General features: G+C 49.4%; 1 protein-coding gene across 2 annotated transcripts in view; it reads left to right on the forward strand.

The window, feature by feature from the left end:
* The first annotated feature begins 258 nt into the window (after positions 1–258).
* LOC147446655 (membrane protein insertion efficiency factor) overlaps positions 259–23189 on the forward strand; it is a 62189-nt gene continuing 39258 nt past the window's right edge. Inside the window, exons 1-4 of one of the 2 annotated variants that reach the window (XM_086525846.1) lie at positions 259–455; positions 547–617; positions 961–1060; positions 1138–1230. In XM_086525846.1, coding sequence (XP_086381972.1) covers positions 374–455; positions 547–617; positions 961–1060; positions 1138–1230 — 346 coding nt within the window. In that variant the 5' untranslated portion in view covers positions 259–373. The remainder of the gene's footprint in view (positions 456–546; positions 618–960; positions 1061–1137; positions 1231–23189) is intronic. The other variant, XM_086525845.1, reaches the window with a different exon arrangement.

Consider the following 23189-nt stretch of genomic DNA (forward strand, 5'->3'; position numbering starts at 1 on the left):
CTCTCATGCAATGTTGTATCCGTCTTTCTCACGTCAAGCTGATACTATGCAAATCTACATGCTTCATGATTGCCCATTGTTGCATGCTATAGACTAACGTTCGTTTTTGTTTTTGTCGAGGGAATCTTTGAATTATAAATACTTTCTACTTTTTTTAAAACCAATTAAGAATACCTTTTAATTTTTCTGAGATTGGGTATTCATGATTTGACCTCTCACATATTATTGCATTGACTCTAAGAAGCTATAGAATTTGGGATCGGGATTCACCATCTTAAGCGTTGCTAACCTCTAGGTAGCAAATGGAGACTAGAAAACCTCTCCTACATTGTCTCACACTCTCCGCGGCATTGTGTGGTAGTCGATAAATGAAATGATTACATGTCGAGAAGCAGAGGCCTGCCTACACGTCTCCCTGGCGGGTTGTCACTCTCACCCCTTCCGCCGCCCAACAGGTCTGTAGTATGCGGGCATCTGGTGCGTCGGAAGCTTCAAGCATCAAATATTTCGCATGTTACATTGCTGAATTCTGCCGTTTTCAAGCAGGTGTCCATTCCAATTCTTGCTCAAAAGGACAATGCCATGTGCTCCGCGCCTCTCTCTGCTGTGATGATGCGGTACTGTACTGTCGGAGTGTCTGAGTTTCTTGTTCAGCTACTTCATCCACTTTAGCTACTGCTAGGGACATATTCGTTTGGTGCGAATCTCATATCACAAAGTCAGTTTTATATGGTTGCAGATGTAGTCAGAGCAACCTTTTATTGATTTCATTGGTTTCTTACCTGTTTGCTGCATTAAGAGATATTTTGATTATTACAAGCCAAGTCAACAAAATATATCAGACATTTTAACTTTTCTTGTAGCTTTCCGAGCAATATGCTGGACATGCATGCATGTTTGCCTTTCCAAGTTTTGCAATGTTAGTCAATCTCTTGAAAGATTTGATCTGTATCAGCGCAGATAGTCGTATCCCCTTCAAAGAAAACACTCTGCCTGGATTTGAGGGGCTCATACCAAGTGCGATGTCATTGCTCTAAGGAGCCTCTTTACAAAGAGGAAGGCATGCATTATGTTCAATTGTTTGCTTTGCATTTCTGTGGAGGTTGTCACACTTTACAAATTCATGTGTTCGTGCAGAACTTGAGAGCAAGCATCTAATGCAAAAGGATAACGAAACTCAGCTGAGCTTGGGGGTTGCCATTGCCCTTACCATGCTGAACTTCTACAGAAGTAAGCAACCTTCACTGTAGTATATCTATCCACAGGCCAAATAGTTAGCGTTTTCAATAATCCATGGGGTCAAAAACAACGAAAACGACAAAGTCAGGCTCCATGAGAACTATTCGGAATGCCTGTCGGAACAGCGAAGGGACTGTTGCTGAGCATGGCCGATTTCTCTTCTACGGGAAATCCGATTCCCGAATTTTTTTTCCGCGGCACCTATGGCTTCAGGCAATGATCAGTCGACTCCCTCTGCATCTGGAGATGCGGGCTGGGATCACAACGAAGATTCAGACAGAGTATGGCCCGCCTCGGCCTACTCAGGCGGAGCAAAGAGAGATGGAGCGTCGTCAATTGATTGGCGATGCAACAAAGATGATGCTCAATTTTGCCAAGGATCCGATGATGGCAAAATATATGAACTAGACCTCTTTGGAAGAGGTACAGAGGGAGTGGCAGAGAACCACAACACCACTCCCGAAACCCGCTCTCAAGAAACCTTCTGCCTCCAAGAAATATACGGAGAAGGAACTGGAGAACGTGGTTGATGCACGGATTGCTCAGCTTTTCGACGTGCAAAAGAAAGGCAAAAAGCACGGCAAAAAGCAGAACAAAGGTACTGACTTTCCGGGATATTTGGGTCGTCAGTCGACATTCGACAAAGCAAAGAAACTGAAGAAGCGCGTCAAATTTGAAGACCTACCCAGTTCTTCTTCTTCTTCTGACAGTTCTTCTAGCTCTTCAGACTCGAGCGAAGAAGACTGGAAAAGCAAAAAGCGAAGCAAGAAACAACGCTTCGGAAAGGGCAAGAAAAAGGCAAGGAAATCGAAGTCTCGCCCAGTGAGTGACACTTCTACAGAGGACTCGTCTACGGACAGTTCAGACTCTGACAACGGAAACTTTTATGCAAACAAGAGAAATTTTTACAAAGCCAACCAGTATGACTTTCTCGAAGATAAAAGCAAGAAAGTCCGAGAGTTTAAGGAAGGTGGCCGCTTTCGGGGCAAAGTGAAGGATCAGGAAGCTCTTTTGAAGAAGCCAAGGCCAACTTCTTTTCACTTGGAATTGGCGGCCTGATTTGGAACTACGCCCGACAGACTGACGCCACAGGCGGAGGTAGTTCGACTGGCACCCGGATGGGATGTTGCCATTACACCGAGCATTGGCAAACTTTGTTTGCAATGACAGGGGTGTTCAGGGCACGCGAGTGACCTTCTACTCGGGATCCCTTGGTACCACAAGAACTACGCCGTGGTTGACTACCGGGCCGAGAAAGCGACTTTGATAAATGAAGGGCTTAGAGATTGTACTTGATGAACTTCAGTTTTCTTACTCATTCTTTTGGGAGAACTGAACGATGGATAAAAGTTGAATATGTTTTGACCTGAAGAAAAGAACGCCAAGATTTTTTCTCCACGCTCATGCTGATTGCTTTTGAGAGGGCCTGAAGATCATACCATTGATCTGATATCTGGAAGCATGTCACCGAATAGGCCACCTTATCGTGTGAGTCGAGTACAGAATGAAAAGATTATGAACTCAGTGAAAGACCTCTTGGAAAAGGGTCTTGTCCAGCCTAGTACTTCGCCGTATTGCTCTCCAGTGTTGTTGGTTTTGAAGAAAGGCGGATCTTGGAGAATGTGCATCGATTATAGCACTCTCAACGAAATCACCATCAAGAACAGATTTCCGATTCCTAGGATCGATGATATACTCGACAGGTTACAGAGATCCTCGTGCTTTAGCAGGATTGACTTGAAGAGTGGATATCATCAGATCAGGATAGCGCAAGGAGATGTCTACAAGACAGCTTTTCGGACGACTTTTGGGTTATTTGAGTTTTTGGTGATGCCTTTTGGCTTAACCAATGCTTCTACGACATTTAACCGGATGATGGATAGGATTTTTCGAGAGTACAGGCTATTTGTTGGCACTTTCTTTTGACATCATTGTTTTCTCCAAGAATGAGGGAGAACACAGAGATCATCTGCTTCAAGTCTTTTAATGCTCAGAAAAGTGAATTTTTCCTACCAGAGATACATTTTTTGGGACACAATGTGTCAACAACAGGAGTGCAAATGAACCCGGCCAAGATAGAGACTATCCGTGATTGGCCCGATTTGAGGAATGTCCATGAAGTTAGAAGCTTCTTGGGACTGTGTTCGTACTACATGCGGTTCATACGAAAGTTTGCAGAGGTTGCTTCCCCTTTGCATACCTTGACACAAAAAGGAGTACCTTTTTCGTGGGGACCCACAGAGGTGATTGCCTTTCTGACGTTGAAAGAGAAATTGACTACGGGACCTATTTTGACTTTGCCGGACTTGCAGAAGTCATTTGAAGTATTTTGTGATGCTTGTGGTCGTAGTTTGGGTGCGGTCTTGATGCAAGAAGGCCATGCCATAGCTTACGAGAGCCGTTTGTTCTCTAGGCCGGAGATGACAGCACAGATCTATGAGAAAGAGCTTTTGGCGGTTATCCATGCTCTTACTCAGTGGCGGCATTACCTACTTGGAGCGGATTTTACTGTCTTTACAGACCATCAGAGTTTGCGCTACTTCTTGTCGCAGAAGCAGCTTTCGGAAAAACAGACAGTTCCACTTCCAGATTGTCCATGTGCAGGGACAGAAGAATGTGGTGGCAGATGCTTTGTCTCGAAAAGCGTTGGTTCTGACTATTTCCGCGATACATCATAGGAGCTTCGAGGATATGGTCGATCAATGTGCCACAGATACAGATTTTGCAGATATTTTCACACGGATACCGAATGGGGAGATAGTAGCTGGATACTCCCTTCGGGAAGGCTACTTGATGAAAAAGACTATGTTGTGCGTTACACAGCCGTTGAGGGAAAAGGTTATGACTGATTGCCACTGTCCAACTTTTTCGGGTCACCGCGGCATTGCTACCACCATGAAAGGGGTAGAGAGAGATTTCTTTTGGCGGAGACTGAAGAAGGATGTGGAAGAGTTTGTGCGCAGTTGCTTGGTATGCCAGAAGGTCAAGTTTGACAGGCATAAGGCACAGGGATTGTCACAGCCTTTACCCATACCCACCCGCCCCTGGGAAAATATTGAAATGGATTTCATTTTTTTTGATCTCCCGAGAATACAGAATGATCACGATGATTTTCCGATTACATGGCACGCCTGAGACGATTGTCTCCGACAAAGACCCCAGATTTATGAGTTTGTTTTGGAAGGCAATTTGGGAGAACATTGGCACGCGGTTGCAGTTCTCGTCATCGTTCCACTTGCAGACTGACGGGCAATCTGAGATTGCCAATTCAGTGATTTTAGATTTATTGAAGTCTTGTATCTCGCATCAGAAGACTCAATGGGAAAAGAACTTACCTTTGGTGGAATTTGCCTACAATAACACGATACACTCTTCGACGAGGAAGACGCCATGTGAGATTGTTGAAAGTGCTGCGAAGGTTCCATCCTTCCTGAGCACGAAAGATTAGATATTGGAAGCGGATGAATATTCGCGAGACTTGGATACGGCTTTTGCCAAGGTTCGCGAGACTTTGCAGAAGTCTCAAGAACGACAGAAAAAGGCAGTGGATCGCCATCGTCGCGACTGGAAACTGAAGGAGGATGATTGGGTGCTCTTACTTTTGAGAAGGCACGCCTAAGAAAGAAAAAGGGAAAGGAGAGGCTTTTTCCAAAGCTTAGTATGTGATACTACGGACCTTTCCAGATTACTGACAAGATAAATGATGTCTCCTTCCGATTGAAACTGCCAGATACTTGGAGGATTCACAATGCATTGCATGTGAGTCTCTTGAAACCTGTTAAGGGTGATGTGCCTGATGATGGGGAGCCTGATGAGCAACCCAAAGTGGAAGAAAACGAGGAGATCCTTGTTCTTGAATAGATTTTGTCACATAAAGATACGAAGAATAAGGGTGAAGTCCGAAGGCGGTTCTTGGTTAAGTTCAAGAATCATCCTGCACTTGATGCGAAGTGGATGGAGGAGGAGGACCTAGCAGATACTCCTCAGATTGTGAAACTTTACCTCGATCTTTTGGTTTAGCATAGTCTACTCCAAACGGAACCCAGAAACTCAGCTTGGCCGAAGATCTGGTGCAGTGGGATGCACAAGAGGGGAGTTACTCCGCTTCTTTGTCAACAGATGCCTTGATTTTGATACTAAAGTCACTGATGTCTCTTTGAGCTTCAGGGATACTGAGAGCTGACAGTATTCTACTGGATGACTTTATGAAATGGAATTCCTGATTATGATACTGATTTGTTCTTGACTTCCTGTGAGTGCAGGAATTGATAGCCGAAATGACTGTAGCATTTTGGTCTGATTGATCTCGAATAGACATGGTTGCAATAGGGGTTAGTCAATCGGACATCGATGAGGTCCCGATTGGACCTAGATGTGATTGCTAGCTACATTGCCGATAAATCATGGTCTAAGATCCGAATGAATGTTGAATGTCATGTGATGTCCTGTGATGTCTGGTGATGTCATGTGATGTCGTGTGATGTGACTGTTGATTTTGTACATGTGCTAGATGTGTGTTCCTAGTACGTAGGTACTAACAGGGGTATGCCACAAAGTGATGACGTGGCGGACAGCAGAAACCCTAATTTCTGCCAGAAACCCTAAAATTCTTGCAAACCCTAAAAACTGTCAGAAACCCTAATTCGTAGCAAGCCCTAATTTCTGGAAACCCTAACTTCTGGCTAAAACCCTAATTTTTGGCGCCAGTGCCACGTGGCAGGGGTGTACGGATTTTTCCGGAAATTGCGCCGCAATTTGTGCTGGCAGCTTTTGGGCGTTGCTTTTTGCATAAAAGAGAGAGAACTTGCTTTTTTTTCAATTAAAAAAAAAAAGAGACTCTCTCTAAGAGAGAGAGAACTGATGCTTTTGATTTTTAAAGCTTTTGGGGCTCTGCTTTTGGGCATCCCTTGTAACCTTTAAATTAGTGTTGAGGGCCTCACTTCTCAGAGCATCTGGACGCAGAGTCTGAGAGTGAAACCCTAACCGCTCTCTTGTACTTTGATGATTGATTAATATAAAAAGAAATACCGAAAGGGGCGCCAGTCTTTGGGGCCAATATCTCTAGGCACGGAACTCCGCCGGGCCAATGCAAATCTATTGTGATCTGTGAATTGTTTGGAAGTGGTTATTTGGTGCTGTCGCGGTTGATTCTTGACTTGGAGTGTCCAAGTCTGTTAAACACACACACACACACACACACACAGAGAGAGAGAGAGAGAGAGAGAGAGAGAGAGAGAGAGAGAGACACGGCATGTCAGGTCCTAACCACCCTCAAGGGCCCCCTTGCTCTGTCGTCAGAGCAAGTACGTGCTTTATTTCTTGCACAAATATTGATACAATGATGCTAAACGCTGAGATGCTGATGCTAATTGGTATTGATGCTACTAATGCTGGGTACTAATAGGTATTGAGGGGTATTGAGGTACTGCGGGGTACTGAGGGGTGCGTGTCGACGACGATGAGGTACAACTGATGGATTCTATGTTGACGACAACCACGACGACGACGAGGAGGTACTGCTTGGTTCTATGTCGACAACGATGAGGTTCTATGTCGATGATGAGGTATTGTTGGGTTCTATGTCGACAACGACGACGAGGTATTGATGGGTTCTATGTCGACGACGACAACGACGACGAGGCTATGGCTGAATGCTAAAATTGCTAGCCATGTCAATGGCTTGGTTCTTCAACCATGACGAGGCTAAGGGCTGAATGCTATTGCCGAGGACGATGACATGCTGAGATCTGCTGGCTGTTCTGGCTGAAAACTTAGCGCGGATAATGTGTCGTGCTCTCTACAGAGGGTGGTCCTCAGTGCAATGTGCGTGACAATCTCACTCAAACAGACTGAAAAGAAAGGAAACATTAGACATCAACTGAGCTCACAAAGACACAACAGTAGACCAGAACATATGACTTGACTATCTCAAAGAACTGATACAGACTCTAGCGTGGCAGCACACTCAGCTCCAACCCAGGACTCACAGGTACAATGGGGGTGTCCAGGCTCAGATATGCCGTGATGGTGAAGACGTGCTCTGTGTATAGACTCGCTCTAGACGACTACGTCCAGATAGACCTGACCAAAACGCTACTACTCATATATACAACCATAAAGAGCCACCAACGGCTCATAAATGACAGCACCTAAGTCTATCCCCACTGGGTGGTGGTGGTGACTTGGCCACGATGTTAACTAAACCACCGTATCCCTGCCACATGTCGCTGCCCAGCGAGTCTATCTAGTGTGAACCGACCAGACCAAAGACCAACTGTAAAGTCCAAACTGTACTAATTGTCCTGTGAAAGTGACACTGTAGCTTGCTACAGGTTGCCCGCCACAAGACCGCTTCCCGTCCCGGAGAGCGGAACTGAAGAACTGAAAGATCGGCAATCTACTTTTGGTTGTCGGATGATGGAGGAGGAGGAGGAGGCTGGTAGAAAGGTGGGTAAGGAGATGCAGGCCATGTGTATGGTGGGGGGTAGTGGCCATGAGGAGGGTACATTGGATATGGAGTGGCCACCCCATGAGCAGCACAACAGACTGAGTAGGGTGAGTAGGTGGAAACCCAGGAAAAGACTGAGTAGGCTGAGAAGGTGGGACAGGTGGAAACCCAGGAAAAGATTGAGTAGGCTGAGATGGTGGAACAGGTGGTTGGAATCCAGGGAAGCTGTACAAGTGCTGAGGGAAAGAGGTGGACTGGGAGGGGGAGGCCATAGAGGGTCCATGAAACTGTGATGAAGCCGATCTTGCTGGCTTAGACTCCATAGTGGTAGGATTTGTTTTCTCTGCTGCTTGAGAATTCCCTGAATGGGCTTTGGAAACATCCGTCTGTATCTGTGTTGCCATAGCAGGAACTTGCGTAGAAACCGGGGCTGTAGCTGTCTGTGAAATGGCTACAGCTTTGTATTTGGCACATGAGGGACACATTGTATGTACCACAGGAGAGAGGTCCTGAACTGCGGCCATATCATTTGCCTCTTTTAATTGTATTTGTTGAGTGTGGACAATATGTTTGAGGTCCACTATGTGTTGAGTGAGGACCTTTATGCGATCTTGAACCGTAGCAATTAACATGTCCCTATCCATCGCTCGTTGAAGATGGCTGCACGCTTCCCTTTGCATACTGTCATAGACAGCGCGATGCAGACCGTTGGTATCTTGCAATGAGAGGGCTGCATTGGCGTTTCCTCTCTTGCAGTCTTCGCCATCAACCACAGTACCCTAGCGTTAGCAGATCCTTGCAGATCAGCCCCATCCTCGGTGTTTTCCCGCGACAGAATCACCTCAGCCTTCAGCGTTTTTGTCAGCAATTCACTAACGCTAGACCCTGCTGCCTATTCCAGCGTTTTCCACAGCTTGGACACCTCAGCCTATGCAGCGTTTTCAGCAGGTGCAAACCTCTCTAAAAACGCAGCCAAAAAAGTCCCACAGCCAGCGTTTTTGGCATGAGAAAGGCAGCATCAACGTTTTTAATTCTCAGCCGAAAACAGCAGCAGATCCTCGCAGTTTTCAGCCTATGACTGAGTAGCAGAACCATCCCAAGACGGTTGCAGAAGTCCCCCCAACTTTAGCCCAAGAAAACGCAGCCAAAACAGTCATTTTCAGCCACCGAAACAGTCCCCGAATTCAGCGATTAGAAGATCACAGATTTCAGCCATCAAGTCGTCGTCGTCATCGGCATAGTCCCATTGCATCAGTCCATTGCATACGCATTGTACACCTTTGTGCAATCAAAGTAGACCACTCTCGCCGACGAGAGTGGGGCCTTCGAAGGAGGGTTTTGCAACCTCTCGGGTGTCGTATCTCTTCTCTCTCCTTCTCTCAGTCTCATTCACTTGCACGCACAATATCCACTCACCTTGTTCGTGATCATAGCATTCTCCATAAGACGGAAAGCTCTCTCTTTCCCTAAGAACTAAAAGGAACCTTGAGCAATAAAGATCACTAATCTTGAGAAAAAACAACATTCATTCCGCTGCACCTTACATTGGTATCGGAGCTTTGGAAGTGTTCTGCATTACTCAAGGAAAGAACCACAATAATTTTTTTTGCTTGTTGCGATTTCACGAACCCAAGTTTACTTGGGCGTGGCGATTCCTAATCGTGTTTTTTTTTTTTTTCGAGAAAAAGATCCTTCTATTAGTTAATGAAGACTGCCCATAGGGCTACATCCACCTCTGCGAGAGAGGGCTACAACAAGCATGATGGGGAGACTCTCCCAATGAAAAAACAGCATATATACAATGAGGCTAAATCAAGAGATGGGAGGAGGGAAGAGCCACACAGGTGGACAGTAGTGCCATCTGAGCACCCCCTGGACTATGGTGTAGAAAGGCCCAGGGCGCCAGAGTCGAAGAAAAGCCTCGCGGCGCTCCCGCATGTTGTCGAAGCTGCCTTGTAGTCCCTCAAGCTGTCCTCTGAGAGTATGGATCAGCTCTAGCCAAAAGTCACGAACAGTCTCTGCTGGTGGCACAGGACGAGCCTCAAAGATGCGGAAACAGCAGGTCCGCCAGATGAACCAGATAGCTAGGCCGCTGATGAGCTCCCAACACTCCTCTCTCTCACTGCACCACTCCTGTGGAGTAATCTCTATAGCAGGCTGGAGTGTAGGTCGCCCCCCCTGTATCACTATCATCCTGCTGGTGGAAGATAGCTCAAACTGAAGTGTTGGGTCCGTGAGGGTGGACCAAGCCGCTGCCCCCCAAGTGTACTGTCGAGCCGTGGAGAGGGCAGGCATCAGCCAAAGAACATGTAGCCACACCTGCTGGGCCGAGGGACAGTCCCAAAGACAGTGACGCTGACTCTCCACCAACTGGTCACAGGCTGCACATGCGGCCGAGAGACCACTATCCACAAGCCAACTCCCTACTGCTGTGGCTCTGTGTGCAACTAGCCACTGGAACAAGGTGACTCGCCTCGGCTATCTGGAGTCCCACAGCCTCTGCCAAAAAGCTGCCAAGAACTCGACTGTGAGGTCCTCCTCCTGCCAATGACGTGCTGCAGCGGGGCGGGCCTCTCTGTGTGCTGCAAGTATATGACGTCCAAGCCGAACAGTGTACTGAAAGAAGGGGACTCTTGGGCGGTCGGCAGAAGAGAAGGGGTCCCTCCATAGCCACTCACTAGGATCCCACTGTACTCGTGCCTGTGGACAACACTCCCAAGCCCATAGCCTCCAGTGTCCAGTCTCAAGAGCTGCTGGGTCAGGGTCTATGACGCAAGTCCTCCACAGATGCCCACAACTCGGATCGTGTGGAAATAGCACTCTGCTACCTGCGGGGCCTCTACTGCAACTCGCTGTAATCGTCCCCCACCCTGAAGCTCGAAGAACAGGGCTGGGACAGTCTCTGAGCAAGCCCTGACTGAAATGAGAACCTCCAGTCGTGTGAAGGCTCCCATCCACCGGGGTGCTACAGGCTCGAGAGGCGTGAGCCATTCTGCTAGAACTGACTCTGAGATGTCCTGACACATGCTCTGCACCCCTCTCATGCCCTGTAGCTGGACAGCCTGCACCTCCTCTGACAAACCTGTGAACTCTAGCAAGTCACCTAGAGAACGCGCTGGACCTGCCGCCATGGGACCCCAAGAAACATGAGGCCGACTCCCAACCAAGTGGCCTCTGTGAGTGCTAACCATGGGGTTCCAGACGAGGGGTTGCCGTAGGCGCTCCTCCGTGCACGTCGGCTGTCTCTGCTCTCGGCCACGCCGTAAGAGCTCCCAAGATCGAAGCAAACTCACAGCGAATCTGTCCTCCAGTCTCCTGCTCAAACCAACTTGGCGCAGCTCTGAAAAGATCCATCTGGTTGAAGGTTGCCAAGGGCCTCTTGATTGAGGCACCCTGGCACGAAGCCTCTGCAACAAGAATTCCTTCCAGGGCTCCTCGCCTGGAAGAAGTCCTCTGACGACAAACTTCCCAAGAAGGGCTCTGCTCTGCTGTGCAGGATCAATGATCCCAAGCCCTCCCTGAGAACAAGGAAGTGTGATGACCGACCAAGCCACCTTGGCTCGGGCAATCTGAGTATCGCGACCTGACCAAAGGAAGTTCCTGATCAGCCTCTCTACCTGGCTGATACAAGAACTCGAGAAGATCCAGCAAGAAGTGATGTACCACATAGTCGCCAACAACACCTGGTTGGCAACTACTACTCTACCAGCCAGCGAAAGTCGTGCTGAGCTCCAATGTAACAGCTTTCTCCTGATGGACAGGAGAAGAGGAGCAATCTGCTGCTCGGGGGACAAGTCCAGACCAACGTGACAACCCAAGTACCGAACTGCAGTCCCTGGAGGAATCCACCTGAAACCCTCTCCTGGCATCCAATCTGGCACAGGAGCACTGCCAACCGAGAAAGCCATTGTCTTTCTCCAGTTGATCAATGCGCCCGATGCACAGCAGAAGGTCTCCAAAGCCTGCTCACATCTGTGTAGATTGGCCTCCTGGCCCTCTAAGTACAAGGCTGAGTCGTCGGCAAACTCAGCGTCCAGAAGCTCATCTCCCCGTATAGGGAGTGCTAAGCCTCTCAAGCCAACCTGCTGTGACACCAAAAATCTGCTCATCGCCTCTGCATAGAACAGAAAGAGAAAAGGGGCAAGAGGACAACCCTGTCTGACCGAACGTGTGAGCATGAAGCGCTCACCTCTACCTCCTGCCAACAGCACCTGACTGTGAGCCTGTCTGTACAAAGCTGACACCCCTCTGATCCAAGCATCTGAGAAGCCCATCCTGCGTAGCGTGCCCTCTAGAAAGTCCCAGTCAACTCTGTCGTATGCCTTCTCAAAATCGAGAAGAAGAATCACAAGGTCCTCCCCACGGAGCCGTGCAAGGGCAGAAGCCTCCCAAAAAGTGAAGATGCTGTCAAGGATACTGCGTTCCTTGACAAAACCTGTCTGAGTCCCATGTATAAGGCTCTCAAAAGTGGCTGAATCCTCAAACTCAGAGCCTTGGCAAGAATTTTGTAGGCTGAGTTGAGAATGGTGATGGGGCGCCACTGTCGAATCTCATCCAAGGAGCCACCCTCCTTTTGAATGAGGTAAATCAGGCCCTCACTCATGCTATCCGGCATCACTCCTGTGTGCAAAATGTACTGAAAGGCACTACAAAGATCTGGGCCAAGCAGGTCCCAGTACTCCAAGAAGAAGCTGGGAGTCAGCCCATCCTCACCTGGACAACTACCACGAGGGAGGGCCCTAAGAGCCGTGTGCAGCTCCTCAAGCTGAAGAGGTATCTCTAGCCTCTGGCGCATCTCCTCAGTCACAAGACAAGGCATCTATGCCCAAACCTGCTCCCTGCATGCATCCTGTCTCTCTGACTCGGGCTCAGCCGACAGTAACTCACGGTAAAAGTTAGTAGCAACTGTACGCATATCCTCTGGCTCACAAACAATTGACCCATCGGGTCTCCTCAACTGATTGACCTTGGCATGCGAGTGCCGAGGTCCCACTGTCTCAAAAAAAACACCTGTCACTCTGTCACCCACCTGAGTCCACTGAGATGCCTGTCGGTGAAAGGCAAACTCATGGTGCCTCTCCTCTGTGCAAGCAAGCTCCTGTCGAGCGTGCTGTAACTGCTCCTCCAACCATGGACTGTCTGGATGCTGCTCCTGCATCCTCTGTAGTGAAGCAATGCCTCGTCTGAGACGCTGCTCCTCCTCTCCCGCTGCAGCCCGTCGAGCCAGAGACTCCTGGAGAAAGAAGTGGCTAAGCTGAGCTAGGCCTGAGGCCACTCTGTCTGCAGGTGGAGCCTGGCTGTCCATGCCCTGTGTCCATAGAGCCTCGACCCTCTCTCTGAGTGCTGAGTCCAACAAGACCCACTCTGGGATGCGAAGCATCATGCTTCCACTCCTGTGCCTGTCTGCCACTGTGAGGATCACTGGTGCATGGTCCGAGAAGGATGTCCCTGCCAGGATGCCCACTGATCCCCCCAAGTCACTGAAGTGGTCACTAGTGTAGAAGCGATCTATGCGCGATAGATTCACTCCTCCCACTCTGTGGTCCGATCTAGAGAAGGCAAGACTCTTTGGAGGCCTCACAAAGCCAGAATGCTGCCATGTGTCCGAGACCTTCAAAGTCATACACAACCTCTCCCAAGCTGCTAACTCGACTCCATGCACAGTAGCATGGCTGCCTCCGATCCTGTCAGAAGGGTCCTCCCAACATGTTGGAGTCCCCTCCTACACACCACTGGTCAACCTGTGGCAAAGACTCAACAATCTGTGACCAAAACTCTGCACGAGCACTCGCCACATTGGGCGCATAGATGTTCAGGAAACCCACAAGGCCACCCTGAACCTGCATAGTAATCCACTGAGCCCTTCCTGGCACAATAATCCCTCTGCCCACAATGGCTTGCTGCAATGAGTCCGCAATAGTCATACATACCCCACCTTGGATGCCTCCAGGTCCGAAAGCAGCTGACCAAAAGGTATCATAGCGTCCACGCAAAATCTGACCACATCACCGAATGCGGCTCTCAGACAAGTGGTGCTCCTAAAGCATAAGGAGATCAATCTCTCCTCCCACAAGGCAACGCTGAAGCTCCTGACGCAATCGGCCCCTCTGTCGCTGAAACTGGGGCCCACCTAGTCCTTGCACGTTCCACGAGACGATCCTCATGGGGAGCGAGAGAGAACAGATGCTGCCGCAGCAGTAAGACGGGCTATCTTCGAGGCTGGCTTGGATGGGGAGTAATCTGCATCCGAGCGCCCTCTAGATAGGCGAGACTGCAGTGAGTCCCTGGTCCAAGCCCAAGCAGAGCGAGCCTTGCGTAAAGCAACCTCCTCTGTCCAGGAGTCCTCATGAATGTATACATAGCAAGGCAAACACTGTGTATCAGCAAAAAAGTACACCACAATGTGTCTACATCTTGCTGAGTCTGGGGGTGTCACCGCAAACTTGGCCAGTGGCCACAAAGTCTGTAGCAAATCTGTAGCCAAGTTCTCCCATGTGGTGAGAGAACTCAAGAACTTGTGTATGCAACCATCCCACCACTGAGTCGAGGGACCACTCTGTCTCAGTCCTACCACAGAGGGGGAAGGAGAAACCAACTGCTGAGTCCAAGGCCTCTGTCCCCCTAGCGGCAAGGAACAAAGCGTGGACCCTGAAGCAGGCTGCCTTGTGGTCTGTTGCGGAATCGCCGAGAAAGCGAGTGAACCCGTAATCGAAGAAATCCCAATGGCGTCGGAGGTCAATGCTCATCAGACCACGAGGGATAGCTGCAAGGGAAGATGTCTGAATCTGTAGAGGGGGCTGCAAGAAGGGCTGACCCTCTCTCGCTAGGCGACTCGTGGCAAAGGCGCTGCCAAGAGATCTCCTAGCCGCCGGCGAGGGACCAGTCTCTTGAGTCGACTTTGGTGCTGGAGCAGGAGGGGGAGAAGGAGCTGAGGGGGGGCGGAGGAGAAGAGAAGCGGGGTGGGGCGACAGAGACAGGGGGGCGAGGTGGGGAGTGGGCGGGAGCAGAGGGCGGGGGAGGGGATGAGGAGGAGGAGGGGAAATTGGAGGGCGGAGCGGCTGGCGAGGGTGAGGCGGAGGTGGAGGCTGGCGTAGGGGGCTCCTCCTGCTCAAGAGGACCAAAGCGGTTCCCCGTGGGGACCCACTGCTGCTGAGTAGGCACCTGAGGGCCACTCTGAGTGCCAGGCTGTCTCTGTGGCCCCTGGTGTCGACGGCCACAGGCGTGCTGCCACCCCTCCTGCGCTGGAGCCCCAGGCTCGGAGGGTGGCTTTGAATCTGTGCGCTGTCGCTTGCTGTGGCTGCGGCCCAGCCTTGGCAGGCTGGGGTTGAGGCTGAGGTGCGGGTCGTGGTCTTCTCCGTGGACAGGCCTTCGCTAGGTGGCCCATCTGTCTGCAAATGAAGCACTGGTTCGGGAGACCCGAGTACTCCACACTCTGTCTAAACCAACCTCCACTCACCCGAGGCAGAAGGATGACCTTCGGGAGCGTGTGGGTATCTCTGACCAAAACTCGAACTGAAGGGATGCCAGCCGCCTTGGCAGCTACTGATGCTGCCGTAAGAGGTGTCTCCAGGACAATCCCGATGGCGGAGCCAATCCTGGAGAGAAGTGGAATGTACTCCCTCCGTAAACCCGGAAAGCAGACTGAGATGGGGATGTCCGCCTCCTCTACTAGCACATCCGAAGTCGGGTCAAAACCATGTCGCCACTGTCGAAAGTGGGCGCGTGATGCTCGGATGGCCAATGGACTCATAGCTATGACCTTGGAGGCCATCTCGGAAGTCTCGAACTCAATCTGGTAGTATCCCCGTCCGAGAATCTGGACATCCAAGATCTTGCCCACCTCTGCGAGGAGGCGGGCCTGGAGAAGGTCTCGCAGCTCTCCTCTGCTAGGACGGGTGCCGAGAACCTTGCAGATGACAGAAGTCGCCTGCAAGCGCTCTACCTCTGCGGCAAGGCTCGCTTGCTCTGTTGGCGAAAGAGCAAGTCGAATGGTGGGCTTAGCGGGGTCGGGCGAGGGGGTTTCAGGCGAGTCCCTCTGAGGTGGAGCTGGAGCCTCCATCTGTGTCTACTGCTGAGTCGAAGAAGCGGGCGGTGAAGAAAATCTGCGAACGAGTACGCCAAGCACTTGTCCGAAGAGAAAGCGATGCCGAGCCTGGTGGAGAAGACCTTCGGGAGCGAAGAGGACGGGGGGGGGGGGGGGGGGGATGGGGGGACGGCGAGGGCGAAGTGGGCAGCCGGGTAATGTGCGGGTGCACAAGCGGCAGTGAGTGGGGGGATGGGGTGGGGATGGCAACGCGAGAGGAGGGCAGCGGGCAGCCTTTGGGGCAGCGCGAAAACAGGGGGGGGGCAGCGGGCGGGCTGTGGGGCAGCGGGTTGGGGGGGGGGGGGGGGGGGGGAGAGGTTAGCGCGCAGGGGCAGCGGGTGGGGGGGGGGGGGGAGGGTAGCGATGGCGCAGCAAGGGGGGGGCGAGCAGTAGTAGCGAGCTTGCAAACTTTCTCCTAATCATGTTTTGTTGAAGAGTGACAGGAATCCCAAGAAAGAAGGGCTTGTTGAGCCTCCCCTTGTGTCTCTTTTCACTCATTGAGAGTGGACCGTGCACTTAGTGGCCGGCCAATCGACGTGAGGTGGGAAAAAGCAACCTTGGTGTGAGTGCAAGGCCGCCAAGGGGTGCGCCTGCAGAAAAGAGTAGAACTTGGGTGAAGAGAAGATCCTTCTCCAACGCAATTTGCAAGCGAAAGAAAACCTCAAGAATCCAAGAGCCTCAAGAACCCAAGTTCCTCGTGAACTTAAGAACCGAGACCACAAGAACCCACGACTTCAGAATGATCATCACTCGAAGCGGCTTGGATACTTCTCTTGGAGGTGATGAGCATGAGAGAGGCGAAGAAGAATTTTCCCCACCAGGAGGTTTTTCTGACCCTTCCCCATGTACGACAAAGATTGCACTAACTCCTATGGAGGAGTTAAAGCAGATGTTTATGGAAAGAATGACAGAAATGAAACGCAGACACGTTGAAGAAAAAGCAAAAAGAGAAGCCGAAAGAAAGGCAAGACAAGAACGACGCGATCGACACATGCAAGAGTTCTTGCGACTCTTGTATCCCGTGCCGACACAGATGCAAGAGATTCAGGAGACGGAGACTCTCTCAGTCTCTTCTTCTCCAAAGCATGATAGAGAGGATTTGCATGATTGTGTGAAGCATGATGATGAATTGATTGATAATGATTTGCATGATGATTTGAATGACAATGATAAGCATGATGATTTGGATGCCAATGATTTGCATAATGATTTGGATGACAATGACAAGCATGATGATTTGCATGATCAAGATGTGATTTCTCACAAGCATGATGATTTGCATGTTGAAGATGTGATTGTTCACAAGCATGATGATTTGCATGTTGAAGATGTGATTGTTCACAAGCATGATGAGTTAGTGGATGCTTTTCCTAGCGAAGCTAACCTCGTTGTAGATTCGATCAATCACGAAGAAGCGATCTTGGCTCTTGAGTCTTGGTCCCAAGAGTCATCACAGGAAGTATTGTGTGTTCGCATGATTGATACGCACGCATTGTTCGAGTGTTTCATTCGTGACGGTTTCCTGTATTTTAGTCAATATCGTTATGTGATCCCTTTTCCTAGGCATGACATACTGTATGTTGAGCACGTTTCTCTCATGGATGAACACGAATGTATGCGGATTGTTCATGAAAAGCTGAAAAGTTTGTATGTCAGGAAGTCACATTCCATGTCTCTTCTGTGGCATGACACAGTTTCTGAAAGAGCACATGATAGTATGAGCACCAAACATGGGCATTTCCATTGTGATTTGCCACAGTTGATTGATTTCGATCAAACAGAAAACATTCGATCGCATTGTTTGCATGTGTTTGATGAACGGGTTGTCACTCCATCTCTATGTTCATCTACATTGCATACACAGTCTTTAGAGAAGACAAGATTTTTTTCCTTCACTTTACATGGAATGGGTATGTTCATGGTTTTGTGTTGCAGATGGTTTCAGGAATTTTCAGCCATGGAGATTCTTGAAGACGAAAGAAGCAGGTCTCTATACGAAGTTGAAGCATCGAAGGAGTTATAGAAGACTTTGAGTCGCTTTCGGCGCGGCCCAAAGAAGCAAGCGTTGCACACCTTTATGAAGTTCAAGTACCGCTCAACCCACACAGCAGAGTGGGCCGGCGAAGAGTCTCTTCCAGGATTCCGGATGCTGTTGGCGATCTCCCTCGACGCCATACAGTTCGGTACCAGTACCTCACTTTGAAAAGGAGGGGATGTCACGTGACGTATCCCAACCCTATGTGTCCGTGGACAAGCTACACCATAGCAAGGTTCAATCAGTCCAATCAAGTCTAGATTAGAAGTGATCTGGCACTTTTGTGAATCTATTCGTAGACCGTGCATGCTCAGTCACTTAGCATAGATGCATATCCTCCGGTTGCACATAGCATGATCATCGGAGTTCCCATCAGAATCCATTAGCATCAGTTAGGGGAATTTTCCAGTGCATTTAGCCTATTTTCCTATTTATTGGTTATTTTCACTTATTATTTTTAAGTGACTTTCCAGCAAAAGTAGGTAGGGCAATTTTGCTAAGTTAATATATGTGCAAACCCAAGTTAAGCACTTTCTGGTAGAAGAGGCAGCAGGAGCTTCCCGCTCAACAGGCAACTTCTCAGCAGTACCCCCCAGCACCCCTAGCGTTCTTGGATTCCATCCTTGCCGGGCCAACCCCATCATTGGCGTTTCCTCTCTTGCAGTCTTCGCCATCAACCACAGTACCCTAGCGTTAGCAGATCCTTGCAGATCAGCCCCATCCTCGGTGTTTTCCCGCGATAGAATCACCTCAGCCTTCAGCGTTTTTGTCAGCAATTCACTAACGCTAGACCCTGCTGCCTATTCCAGCGTTTTCCACAGCTTGGACACCTCAGCCTATGCAGCGTTTTCAGCAGGTGCAAACCTCTCTAAAAACGCAGCCAAAGAAGTCCCACAGCCAACGTTTTTGGCATGAGAAAGGCAGCATTAGTGTTTTTAATTCTCAGCCGAAAACAGCAGCAGATCCTCGCAGTTTTCAGCCTATGACTCAGTAGCAAAACCATCCCAAGACGGTTGCAGAAGTCCCCCCAACTTTAGCCCAAGAAAACGCAGCCAAAACAGTCATTTTCAGCCACCGAAACAGTCCCCGAATTCAGCGATTAGAAGATCACAGATTTCAGCCATCAAGTCGTCGTCGTCATCGGCATAGTCCCATTGCATCAGTCCATTGCATACGCATTGTACACCTTTGTGCAATCAAAGTAGACCACTCTCGCCGACGGGAGTGGGGCCTTCGAAGGAGGGTTTTACAACCTCTCGGGTGTCGCATCTCTTCTCTCTCCTTCTCTCAATCTCATTCACTTGCACGCACAATATCCACTCACTTTGTTCGTGATCACAGCATTCTCCATAAGACGGAAAGCTCTCTCTTTCCCTAAGAACTAAAAGGAACCTTGAGCAATAAAGATCACTAATCTTGAGAAAAAACAACATTCATTCCACTGCACCTTACAGGTAGTGTTGCTAGCTGCTCAGTCGAATCTTTTTGTACTTTTGCCCTCTTGCGCAAGGTGCCTTTCCATTTGGCCATTTTGGAACGGCCTTGTTCTGGTTCTTTGGCTTCATCTTGCAGGGTGAGAACAGTGGTTGCATCTGCCTTTTGCTGCATAATTTGCACTACCCAATACATAATAGGGGTTGCATAGCAATTGAACCTCTCCGCTTTCCCTTTACGTTGAGTCCGAAATCGCTCTGCCCTGTCTTGTAGCGCTTTAAACAGCAGATGGTGAAACGGATACAGCAGGCAGTGGTAGAGACAAAAAAAAGCATCGCATATTCCAGGAGAACCTGGAGAAGATGGAACTACTGCTCTTTCCGGTGCGCGCAGTAAAAAATAATACTGTAAAATTGAATACAACTGTTGTTTCCTATGATAGTCTGCATGTGAGTGCAGCAACAGTTCTTGGCACGCATTTGCAGTGTCTTCTGGGGAGAGATTCGAGAAGGTTTTGGTGGCGGGGAAAGGTGTTAGCACATTCAATATTCCCATAGCCTGTCCGATATCCTCCACTGTAAGTGTAATTCTATTTAGCTTTGGAAAAGTAAGCGAGAGGGCGCTTAGCTTGGCATTGGAGATTGTGCAGGACAAATCGGCCTGAGCCAAATTTTGGAGACCCAAGTGTATCATTTGCTGCTGAGAGAACACATCTTTGAGTGCTGGGTTTGGCGCCTGTAAATGATAGATCATTAGTAAGGGTACCTTTGAGATGGCACCAGAAGGGCGAGGCACTTGGAGAGTGGTGACCTTGCCAGCAGTGACTGATTGGGGTGAATCTTCCTCCTCAAAGTTGCTCTGAACTAGGAGTATAGTCTGATTTATTGTCGGAGCTATCCCCAGAGGAGGCGGAGGACTCTTCCTCGGACTGTAAGTGCTGCTCTCGATTCCAAGTACGAACCATCTTGATAAAATATGCCCGAGAATCTTCAAGTGATGAATCTAAAAACCTATATTCTTAAGTCCTCACTGAAACATATACCACAGTAAACCACTCTTAACAATTTCTCTAACCCATACTGAGATACATGTTGCGACCACAACCAAATAGATGTAGCGAGGTTAATTCAAGCTGCCATCTTCAAGTGTTATCCAACTTATGTTGGTGAAGGAGCACGGAGCACGGAGAGAGAACTCCTCGAGGCACACCTGGCGATGGAGAGAGGCTGGAGGCATGTTGGCGATGGAGAGAGAGCCTCGAGATAGAATGCCTAGAGGAACGCCCGACTAAAAACGCGTCAGAGAATAGTGGCCGCTGAATTTTATTTTTTCCTGTGTCTGAAAGTGAGGCTGATTTTTACGCTGAGCTTTAATTTAAAGCCAAGTAAGTATGGGTTTCAAATTATTTTAATATGCTCTCTTGTAGAGCCCGGTGGGCGAAGGCGAGGGCGGTAGCAGTGTGGGCGAGGGCGAGTGCGAGAGGAAAGGCGAGGGTGAGAGGAAGGGGATGGCGAGGGGCGAGGGCGAGAGGCGAGGGCGAGGGGCTGGCGAGGGGGGTGAGGGCGAGGGTGAGGGTGAGGGGCTGGCGAGGGGGGTGAGGGGGATGGCGAGGGCGAGGGGCTGGCGAGGGGGGTGAGGGCGAGGGCGAGGGCGAGGGGCTGGCGAGGGGGGTGAGGGTGAGGGAAATGGGGTGTGATTGGTTGTGGCTTTGAAAGAAGTTCGATATGCCCAAAGGGTGCCGTGGATAGCTTGAGCCCAAGTCGAAGGATGAAGATGACATGCTTTCCGCAGAAGTGCTATCAGAACCTTATTAGTGCTCTCGGCCTGCCCGTTTGCTCTAGGGTAATAGGAACAAGATTTTTGGTGAAAAATCTTGTAGTTGGCAAGCAAGGTTTAAATCGTTTCATTCACAAAGTGACTACCCCTATCACTGGTGATTTCCAAGGGACATCCAAACCTGCACAAAATATTTTCGTAGAGAAACTTGGCTACCGTAGTGCTAGTGCAATCCGTTGTTGCCAGTACCTCTGCCCACTTTGTTGCATAATCTGTAGCCACTAAGAGATACTTCCGATTGCCTGGTTGGGCGGAGAGAGTAATTGGACCTACAAAATCAATGCCTCATCTATCAAAGGGCTACCATGCCATAGAGACCTGCAGAGGACGGTTTGACTGTTTACTTGGTTTAGGGCCACAACGCTGATATACATCACATACTTTTACATAGGCAATTGCATCCCGAAAAATATAGGGCCACCATAAGCCACACTAGAGAATCTTTTGGGCAGTAATATGACCAAGGTAATGGCCACCAGTGGGACCACTGTGGGCATCCTCCAAAATATACTCTACTTCATGAGGGGAGACACTGCCTCAGAACACCATCCTGTCCTGACTTGTATAGCTGGCCCCCAATTAGAGTGAATGGCCTAGACTTCAACAACATTCGTCTCTTGTGCAGTGGAGAAGCGTTCTATAGGTACACGCCAGTAGAAAGCAGATGCAAAACATCGTCGTACCATTCTGGAGTGGTATCCATCTTAAAGAGACTGCTATCTGGGCAGTTGTCAGCAACCCCCGTTGCTTCTTCACCCGTGTGAATGCGAGAGATATGATCGGCAAGGACATGATGTTTGCCAGGCTTGAGTATCACTTCGAAATCAAATTCTTGAAATAAGAGTAGCCATCGCCATACTCGACCTGCAACTTGCGGCTTGTTGAGCAGATAGCGTAGGGCATGGTGATCAGTAATAACTGTGAAGTGGACCCCTAATAAGTAATGCCGAAATTTTTGCAGAGCATATACAATAGCCAAATCTTCCTTTTCTGTGGTGCTATAGTTGCGCTCTGCCTTGGTGAGTAGACGACTTGTATAGTGAACAGGGCGATCCAGGTTGTACTCCTTACTAGGCTGAGTCAGCACAGCCACCATAGCCAGTTGATTGGCATCAGTATGCACATGAAAAGGGAGAGACCAATTTGGAGCCACTAGGATAGGCGCTTCAGTGAGGCGTTTTTTGAGGTATGCAAAAGCTTTAGCCTCTGCATTCGACCATTGAAAGGGAACAGTATCACTGGTTAGGCGGGTTAGGGGTTGAGCCACGTGTGCATATATGCGTATAAACCGGCGATGATAGCCTGTATGGCCTACAAAGCTCTGCACCCCTTTTGGGCTGATGGGAGGTGGTAACTTTAAGATTGCCACGATTTTCTCTTGGTCAGGCGCTAAGCCTTTAGCAGACACCACATGGCCTAGAAGTGTGCCCTCAGTGACCAAAAAATGACATTTGTTAGGATTTAGCTTTAGGCATGCCTCTCTGCATCTGAGGAAGACAGCAGAGCAAGGTGTTCCTCTAGATTTTCCACTGGGGTTGAACATTGAGCAGCTGAGAAGGTCGAAAAATCGTCCATGAAGATGCGAAGATGATCCGTAAGCAGAGGACAAAAGATGAGATATACCGCCCGATTGAAAGAAGGTGGAGCGTTTTTCAACCCAAAAGACATTCTAGTGTAAATAAAAGTACCCGAGGGAGTCACAAAGGCCATTTTCAACTGATCACCTGGATGGATGCCCAACTGATTGTATCCACTAAATCCATCCATGAAACTGTACAATACATGCCTTGCTACATCTTCAAGCACACGCTCAGTGAAAGGTGTGGGGAAACCATCTGGGATAGTTACCTTATTCAGAGCGCGGTAATCTACGCACACACGGATTTTATTGGACTGCTTCTTAGGAGCTATCACCGTGGGTCTCAGAGTGCTCCACAGGTACAATGATCCCTGCCTCTTGCATTTTTTTCTAACTCTGACTTGACCGCCTCGGCATACTTCGGGTTGAGCTTGTAAGCTCGGCCTCTTACCAGCTTAGCCCCTTCAACCAGAGGTATAGTGTGGACACCCAATTCTGGTGGGATCCCCTCCAAATCCTTGTGTCCTCCTGAGGA

Source organism: Adiantum capillus-veneris, chromosome 12 (genome assembly GCF_014529385.1).
Source record: "Adiantum capillus-veneris isolate H3 chromosome 12, ASM1452938v2, whole genome shotgun sequence".
NCBI lineage: Eukaryota > Viridiplantae > Streptophyta > Polypodiopsida > Polypodiales > Pteridaceae > Adiantum > Adiantum capillus-veneris.